This window comes from Mesoplodon mirus, assembly GCF_964341445.2.
Source record: "Mesoplodon mirus genome assembly, chromosome: 8".
NCBI lineage: Eukaryota > Metazoa > Chordata > Mammalia > Artiodactyla > Ziphiidae > Mesoplodon > Mesoplodon mirus.
In genome coordinates, this window is record NC_138984.1 from 117,398 (window position 1) to 126,830 (window position 9,433).

General features: G+C 61.1%; 1 protein-coding gene across 1 annotated transcript; it reads right to left on the reverse strand.

Moving 5' to 3' along the window:
- Positions 1-336: 336 nt before the first annotated feature.
- GAL3ST2 (galactose-3-O-sulfotransferase 2) lies at positions 337-3,375 on the reverse strand (the record flags this gene model as incomplete). Its single annotated transcript, XM_082631309.1, is given in 8 exon segments — positions 337-548; positions 551-701; positions 705-1,172; positions 1,844-2,082; positions 2,085-2,107; positions 2,526-2,599; positions 3,224-3,271; positions 3,274-3,375. Coding segments are annotated over 8 exon segments (1,317 nt in total).
- Positions 3,376-9,433: the final 6,058 nt, after the last annotated feature.

The following is a 9,433-nucleotide window of genomic DNA, read 5'->3' on the forward strand; positions in this document are numbered from 1 at the left end:
CTCAGCGACCCAAGCCCTCCAGATTCCCTGGACTCCTGTTCTTCTGATGGACAGTGTGCTGACACGTAATTAAATATCCCTCACTTTCCTACCTGGTAAGACTTTTCTGTTTGATGGATAGGCTCACATCATGAGTCCAGGTGTGCCCAGTGTCCTATATTTGGGATCCTCACCAAAGAGGTCGCCTCCAAGAGGATGGATCAAGGGTGGTCTCTTCACAGGCGTCTTCACCCTGAGGACTGGTGGTCTGGCAGGGCCTGGGTCCCCCCGATGCCCCAGGACAACCCCCGAGCCTGAGGCGGCGCCCAGGGTCTCCCAGGGATGACAGGAGAGAGGCTAGACAGAGTCTCCGGCGCCATCCCTCCAGGCCTCCAGGACATGGATGTTCTTGGGGGGCTTGTCGGGGAACTGCAGGGTGTACAGGCGAGCCACATACTGGAGCTCGGGCATGACCATCCTCTGACACATGTGCAGCATTTGGTTGTCCAAGCCCGGCCTGAGGTTGTAGCCCAGGATGTCGGCCCTGCCGGATTGGTAGGGGCACAGCTGGTGACCTGCGACTTGCCCTTGGGCACGCCATCCTGCAAGCACAGGGCCGCCAGCCCGCGCCCCCGCCCCCGCAGCCGCTGCTCCTCGGAGCGCAGCCGCCCCGGGCCCAGCTCTGCGCGCAGCCGGGCCCAGAAGGTGCAGTCGAAGTGCTGTTAGAGGCGCCAGTCCAGGGCGCGCCAGCGCTTAGTGTGCTCCTGGCCCGAGGTCGTCAGGCTGGCGACGCTGTGCGGGCTGCGCAAATTGAGCCTGCAGGCGACCACGTCGTCCAGCCGCCAGGGCAGCAGGCGCCTCGGCAGCACCGTGGACTCGTCGAAGTGCTCCGCGATGAGCACCAGCTGGAAGCGCCGCTCCACGTCAGCCAGGCGCGCGCGCACGTAGCCCTCCTCAGGCGGCACGTCGTGGTCAAAGGCAAGGTCGAACCACACGCTGTTCCGGGCGTAGGCGCGGCGCAAGCCCGGGCTCGGGTTGTAGTAGGTCCGCGACGTTGCCAGGAAGTCTTCTAGGCTGGCAATGCCCTTAAAGGCGGGGACGTAGCCCTTGTAGTAGATGAAGGAGGACTCCAGCTGGAAGACAGGGTTTCTGAGGATGGAAAAGTAGGTGTCGCTGGGCATGGCTTTCTGCACCTGTTCGGTGACAGACGGGAAGGGCTGGTGACTCTCCGGACGCCTTCGCAGCGGCCCGCAGCACACCTGAACCTGCCCCCTGCGCTCCGCCCCATCGCCTCCCCGACCCGGCCTCCCTGCATCCAGTCCAGGCCTCCTGGCTCCCCTGACCGCAACTCTCCACCAGCATCCGGAGTGACCCTAAAACACCTAAAACCGAGCCAGACCCCTCCCCCCCACCCTTCCCCCTCACCCCTGCTAAGCCTTTCGGAGGGAGGTCAGAGAAGACCCCGGGAGGAGGTGACCTCTAAGCTGAGACCCGAATGACCCAGAGAGGGAGCTGTGAAGAGCCTCCCCACCAAAGGGGACAGCTCGTGCAAAGGGCCTGGGGTGGGAAGAGCTGGCGGGTTAGGGAACCAGGAGGAGGCGGAAGAGGAAGAGGGAGAGGGCAGCAGACCGTGAGGTGCCCGCCGCAGGCGACTGGCAGCCGGGGAGGGGGCCGCGGGGGCCGCGGGGGGCCTCACCAGACCCCATGCAAGGTTCCGGCCTGGTCTCTGACACGCACATCCCCACGGCGTCAGCCTCTCCGGTCCTGGCTGGTCACACCGCAAAGCCAGGACGCTGCGCGGGCCTGGAACTGAGCCCCGCCCCCCCGGGAGCCCCGCCCCCAGGAGCCCAGCTCCCAGCCGCACCTCCCGCTGGTTGAACCTCAGGTGGTCGCACTTGATGTTGAAGCGCCGCTCGGGGCTGCCCTGCTCAACTGCCTCCACGTAGCGCGCCAGGAAGAGCCAGGGGTAGCCCAGGTAGAAGCGGCCGCCGGCCGGCAGCGCCGCCGCCAGGTTGTGCGTCTCGGCGAAGCGTAAGAGGGTGTTGAGCATGGTGCTGCCGGCCGTCTTGTGCGTCTTGAGGAACATGACGTTGGTCACGGGGTCCCCTCATCCTGGCCCCCAAGGAGGCTGGGGGGAGAGCACAGCCGCTGTCGGCCAGGGGGCCCCCGCGCTTCCCCACCCGGAGACCTCCACCCAGCAACCCCGGAAGCTGGAGGCCCTCAGACCTTCTCCTGTCACTGTGCTCCCCCAGCCCACACTCCTTGAACTGGTGACACCCCAACCCAGCCCCATCACTGTGTTCCCCTTACCCTGGAGACCCCAGCCCTGCAGCCCTGGACGACCACGGGCACAGACACCGTTGCTTCGTCAGTGGCTGCACCATCTGGCCCTGCACACTGCAGGCTGGGCTCCCAGGCCCTGGCTCCCCGTCCCCCCAACCTCCTGTCTTGCTCCGAGGCTGCCGGCATGGCTCTGGCCCTGCCACCCAGGCCCCATGGCTGGCGTTTCTTGGCTGACCCTTCATGCCGAGACCAGCTGACCTCACTGCAGGGCGGGAGTGGACACTGGTGCCCACTCCTGTGATCCCACAATGGCACCCACCCAGCTGTGGACGCCAGCCTGGAGCAATGGGTGCCCTCCAACACAGGGCCCCAAAACAGGGCTGGTAAGAGTGACCCAGGAGGGTAGGGGACAGGATGCAGAGGCTTGTGCCAGCCCTGGGGACAGCTGAGGGGTAGGCAAAGATACCCGGGGGCTTTGGCACTCCCCCCTCTCCTGTGGACATCAACCAGAGGGGTGGGGGGTGGCCTGGGGCTGCAGGGCCCTTCCAGCAGCCAGGCTAAAGCACTGGGCCTGGGTGGCCATCGGTGTGGACCCTGGGCTTCACCAGCAAGCGGGGGAACAGCGGTCCTGACCTCCCCAACCCTGCCTCGCCATCACCCTCTGCCCAAGACACCCCCAGCCCGGGCCCAGAGTCAACCCTCCTGTAGCCCTGCCCAGAGGCCTGGGAAGCTTACTGCCCATCGGAGACACTGGGAGGCCCCCAGGAGACAGGGTGACCGTTAAGGAAGGGCCCACTCCTCCATTACAGAGGGGAGACTGAGGCCCTGAGGGAGGCGTGGCCTGCCACCGTCACGGCCAGTGCTGGGTGCCTCCCAGAGGTGGGCAGGTTGGGGTCCCACTACTGCTCTGGGAGGGGGCAGTGCCCAGACCTCAGGCTACCTAACTCTGGACTTAGGGCACAAGCAGCCCGACGTCCACGTGGAGAAAGCCAGCCAGCAGGAACACCGTAGGGCCAGGAGGAGGAGGATGGCCCAGAAGCACCTGTGGGCAGGGGGAAGCCCTTCAGCCCCCAGGTCAGGGGCCCGGAAGGAGCCAGCACTGCCCACCCCCATTCCTACCCCCTCCACCTCCCCATTGTCCGTGTAACAGCTTGTATCCAACACCTACTACTGTGCACTGGTCCATGGGGGCCCTGGGGTGAGGGGGTGAAACCTGGGATGGGCATGAATCATCAGACTCCACCCCCACCGGGTCCCCCTACCACACCATCCACTGCTCAGAAACCAGAAGAAGCCAAGAGGGGGACCCACTCCCTGGGGTGGGGGGCAGAGAAGGGTGAGCTGGTGGGCAGAGGCGAAAGCAGGTCCGGGGACCCCCAACCCTAAGCAGGGCCCCCTGAGAGGCTGTGGCACATCAACGGAGGGAGGGGCCCACCAGAGGGGAGCCTTGGGGGGCCTGCCTGGGTGCCAGAAGCTCGGCACGTGGGGTGCAGGCTATGGTCCCTGGGCCAGAACACCCAAGGGAAATGCTGTGACCATGTCAGGGAAGAGACAGGGCTGGGACGAGGGCCGCCCCCCTCGGAGCTGGGCAGTGAGCGCCTCCTATGTCCTGCCATCCCGTGGACAAAGAAGCTGCGGTGGGTCAGCCATGAGGGGCCTCCCTGGCCCTCCCCACTCCGAGGGCCACTTTGGACTGAGAAAGGGAGAGGAAGCCCCAGCCAGTCTCGGCTGTGTCAGCCACCTGCAGGCCGCCCCAAATTTCCATCCCCAGCCTGGGCTTGCCCCACGTCTCCACTGGGGTGTCCAAAGGCATCGCAGCCGCCAAGGCCCACACCACGGCTCCTGCCCTGCCCTCCAACCCAGCCCACTCACAGGGTACAGCGGCTCCTTCCACCTGCTCTGGCCACATGGCCCCCCATCTTCTGTCTCGACCCACACCGCTCCCAGACCCTGGGGGCCTGGTTACTCCCACCTGCGTCCCTGCCCCCCATGGTCCACTCCCCCTCAGCAGCCCAAAGGACCCTTTATTAAAAAGCCCAAGGTGCTCAAACCCTTGTTTAAACCCCTTAATTGAAAAGGCTCTTCTGCTATAACCCTCCAGGAAAATGCATGTCTTCCCAGCAGCTCCCCAGGTCCCCTGCCCCTCCCCCCACCAGCCACTGCCCTCCTCCTGCCTCCTCAAAAATCCAGCCCCAGGGCCTCTGTACTCAGGAGGCCTCAGCAGGGGACACTCTTCCCAGTTACTGCACCACCCACCCCCAGCTCCTCTGGGCTCGGTCTCGGGGAGGGGGATCTCCCCAACCTCCCTGCAGCAGTGCTCACCCCACCCCTCGTTGTCTCTCCCTTCAGCCTCACTGCCACCTGAGGGGGTTGCATATGAATCTGTCCATTTGTGGTCTGTGCTGCCCACTAGCGTGTAAGCTCCTAGGTTCCTAGAAGGACAGCTGGCATGTGCAAGGTGCTCAGCTCGTATTTGCTGAGTAAGTGAGTGAAGCCAAGCACGCGTCCCCTCCCCCCACCGCGGACCTCCTGGTTTGAGCTGGCATAGGATGCAGGGGGAAGGGAAACCATGGGGCGGGGACAGGTTTTGATGTGGGGGGTGCAAATCTGTTGAGTGTGAAATGTCCTGAGACACCCAGTGCAGATGCCAGGCAGTGACTAGAAAGGGAGTCTGGAGCTCAAGGAGTTGCTGGGGCCAGGACACACGTTTGCACATCAGCATAAAAACCCACGTCAGTTGGAGCCTCGGCCACAAGAATCAGAAAACGACGGTGGACTTTCCTCACCAATCTAGAAGTTTGGGAGGGAAGCCACTGGTTCTGGCAGACTCAGCCCCACCATGCTGAGGATATTGACATCTCTCTCTCCACACATGTGGCCTCATAGTCACAAGATGGCTGCCAAGCTCCAGACATCACATCAACATTTGGATCAGCAAGAAGGGAGAAGGGACAGGACCAGCCATGATAAGGAACCAAAGCCCTTTTAGAAGCCTCTAGCAAACCTCCACTTCCATCTTTTTGGCCCAAATTAGGTCACATGGTCACCTCCAACTGCAAGGAAAAGCATTATTTAGTGTTTACAGCCTCTGTGGTGGTTGGGGGTGGGACGGGGGGAAGGGAGAAGGTGATGGGTGTCAGCCTCAGCTATAGTTGTGTAGCTCTATGGGAACAGTGGGCTGTAGCCTGGGCCTAGCTGGGCTTGCCCTGGAGGCAGACACATCTCTGAAGGAAATACAAGTGGCCTTCTCGCACATGGCCTGGCTTGTGGCCCAGGACCCCGGTGTCCCAGCCAGCAGCAAGAACAACCCGCAAGTCAGGCCTGCTTAGCCCAGATGTTCAGGCTGCAGACACTTTCCAGATGTCTGCATACGGAATTCACGACAGGCGGCCCTGAACACAGAGCTACCGCACGGCACTGCCCCACCCTAGCACGGCCTCAGTGGAGTGCTGGCAAAGCCACCGTCTTTGGGGTCTCCTCAGCGGCTGCGGCCTCCATTTGCATCGAGTGTTTTGGCCCTGATTTTCCAGCGAGCGGGACGTCGGGTGGCTGCTGGGTAGAGGGCCACCAGGACCCCTCACTTGGCCGGGACAGCACCTCCCCCGTCACGCCTCACCACTCCTTTCCCTCCTGCAGACAGGAGCAAGCCGGGGAGACAGGGCCTGTCTCTAGGCCTAGGGGCTGCAGCCTCTTCTGAGCTTCTGGCCCCCGTCACGTCTGGCACACGGCCCGACCATCCCACCACCCGGGTGACGCAGACGGCTCAGCATCCTGACCTCCTGCAGATGGGAGGTGCCTGTGCAGACCTGCGTGTGCTCACTTTGACTTTGCCAATAACAGCGTGAACCTTGGCTTCGGAGCTCCTGAGAGGAGTGATCCTGAGAGAAGCCGCCCAGCCCAGGCACCCCTCACCAGGTTGGCAGGTACCTATCACCTGTTCCCAGACACCTGGGAATATTTCACAACTGCCTTTCACAGGTCGGTCCCAAGTTTCACAGCCTTTCCTTTCACAGCCTTTCCAACACCTTCCTCATCCACATGCTTCCTGCTTATGGGTCAGAGCCAACTCCCTGGGCCTCTCCTCAGGCTGATCTGAGGTCAGAGGGTGAGCTTCAGACTTCCCCAGTCTGAAGAAGGAGAAGGAAAAGAAGGACAAGAGCGGAGTCCTCCTGGAACCTAACTCTGGGGCCTGAGTCTCCACGCAGCCTGTGCCCGGCAGGGCAGGCTGTCCCTCGGGCTCCAGCAACGTGGAGGGGCAGCTGGTACCAGAAAGGCCTCTGAGGGGTGGGGGGCAGGGGATGGAGGGCATGGCAGGGGCTGGAGGGGATGAGGGGGGTTGTGCCACACAGGCCATGGCCTCTCAGTGCAGGAGGGGGCAAGTCACAGGTGTGAAGGGACCAGATGACATACCTGCTCTCAAAGAGCTTGACACCTGGAGCAGACCCAGGGATGAGCTTCCTGATTGGACTGGGGCTTCTACATAGGGCTTTACGGGGTACATAGGAGTGTTACAGGCAAATAGAGGAAGAGGAATTCTAACCAGGGGGAAACACAAGGGAGAAGAAGCCTGGAAGGAAAGGGCAAAGCATGGCAGCTCCATTGGGGGTGGGGATGACACTAGGACAGCAGGGAGACCAGACCCAGGCCTTATATGAACCACTCTTTTTTTTTAAATAGAATTATCTCTTTTCATTTTATTTAATTAAGTAATTTATTGATTTTATTTTTGACTGCGTTGGGTCTTCGTTGCTGCGCACAGGCTTTCTCTAGTTGTGACAAGCGGGGCTACTCTTCGCCATGGTGCATGGGCCTCTCATTGTGGTGGCTTCTCTTGTTGCAAAGCACAGGCTCTAGGCGGGCGGGCTTTAGTAGTTGCAGCACGCGGCTCAGTAGTTGCAGCACGCAGGCTCAGTAGTTGTGGCTTGCAGGATCCAGAGCTCAGGCTCAGTAGTTGTGGCGCCCAGGCTTAGCTGCGCTGCAGCATGTGGGATCTTCCTGGACCAGGGATCGAACCCGTGTCCCCTGCATTGGCAGGCGGACTCTCAACCACTGCGCCACCACGGAAGTCCATATGAACCACTCTTAACCCTCCTGAAACTGAAACTCAGACATGGATTCACACTGGCCTGCACTGCTAGGCCAGAAATGGCTGTTCATGTGCTGCCCTGTGGAACCCCCCTGGCCTCCTGGCCCCCTGGCCCCAAGTGAGACGTAAGTCCCACCGCCCACAGCTGCGGCCACTACTCCTCTGCTCTGGGGGAAGGAGATGGCCAGACCTCTGCACAAAACAGTCTCGAAGTTTAACATAATCCCCCAAAGAGAATTTTTAACTAAGAAGTCAATTCTAAAGTTCAGAAGGGGGAGTTCCCTGGTGGCGCAGTGGTTAAGAATCCGCCTGCCAATGCAGGGCACACGGGTTCGATCCCTGGTCCAGGAAGATCCCACATGCCGCGGAGCAACAAAGCCCATGCGCCACAACTACTGAGCCTGCACTCTACAGCCAGTGAGCCACAACTACTGAGCCCGTGTGCCGCAACTACTGAGCCTGCACTCTAGAACCCGCAAGCCACAACTACTGAGCCCGCATGCTGCAACTACTGAGCCTGCGTGCTGCAACTACTGAAGCCCACGTGCCTAGAGCCTATGCTTTGCAACAAGAGAAGCCACCACAGTGAGAAGTCTGGACGCCGCAACGAAGAGTAGCCTCCGCTCGCCACAACTAGAGAAAGCCCGTGTGCAGCAACAGACCCAACGCAGCCAAAAAAAAAAAAAAAATTTAAAGTTCAGATGGAAGCAAATCATACAGTAATAGCAGGAAAATTCTAAACAATGTCAGGGAACACGGGTTCTAGGAGGTGTAGAAAGTCCCAGAGGAGACCCGGGGTGCGCGGAGGGCATGTGATGATAAAGTGGGGCTTTCCAGGGAGGGGAACAGGGGGTCACCACAAACGGGCCCCTGTGCCGGATCCCCACCTCACCCCATCGATCAGAATAAATTGGTCAAAGATGTCAACACACGGTCATGGTGTGGCCAGGCTGTCCCTCCTGGGGCTGCTGCTCTGATTGGTACTGCCTTTTGGGACCTCAGAGCCTTTGTCCAGCAAAGATGTATCTAGGGATTTATTCCATAGTCACCCCATGTTCCCTGATCTTGACAGCAGCATGCTCTGCCCCATGGAGTCCCCACACGCTAGGACACAGCGAAGAGGCCTGTGGCCCAGGCCGAGTTAAACAGCGGCCACACTGTCCCTGCTCGCAGTGTTCCCCGCTGCCGGCCCCTCCGGGGAATAAACAGAGGGGGCGATGCGCTGGCGGCCTTTCGTACGGGGCGGGGCAGGGAAATCACCTCGGGGCCAGGACTCCAGGCCGAAGGTCCAGCAGCGGTTGAGATCTGAGACACGTCCAGCAGGAGAGCCAGGCAGGACCGAGTGGCACCGCCGTCTCCTGGGTGCTGGTACGGATCTGCGGGGCCCGGACTCGGTCACAGTGTTCCCCTCCCGCGGGAGGCGCCGGGTCTGTGCGTCCAGGGTCTGTCTGCGGAGCTCTCAACAGGATTTTGTCATTTTCGTTACCTAGGTCCCATGCCTCGCGTGTTTACTGCAATCTTCTGGGTTTTGTTGCCATTGTAAATGAATGTTAATTCACATTCCTTTTCTTGGTGCTTATCACTAGAGCAGAAGAAACTTTTTTTAAAGGTACGTTGTATCCAGTCACTTCCAGCCACTTTACATGCCTCTTGTGGCCGAATCCTAGCGTTCCCAGGGCTGGTGTGACAGGGTGCTCCGGGCCCGTCCTGTACACTTGCCGGCCCAACCTGGGACCGGCCCCATCGCCAAGAGGGCCTGGGTCTCACTGGTAGGAAATGGGCTTTGGGGACCACAGTCTGGGGGCCGGCGGTGCTGGCTGCTCTGGGAAGCTCGCAGTTTCTGGGCCCCTCAGTGGACAGAGCGGGGAACTCCCTGGGGTCCACACCCACACGTCCGCTCCAACACCACACTGCAGCTTTTCAGGGACCCTCTCTCCCACGGCAGCGGGGTCTCAGGCACAGGCTGGGGGAATTCGAGCCCCCGCCATCGCTTCCTCACGTCATAAACACAGCCTCAAGGTCGAGCCGTTTGGGGCACATGCTGTCCCCTCTCTCCACCAATTTTAGCTCCTACTACACCTGTGT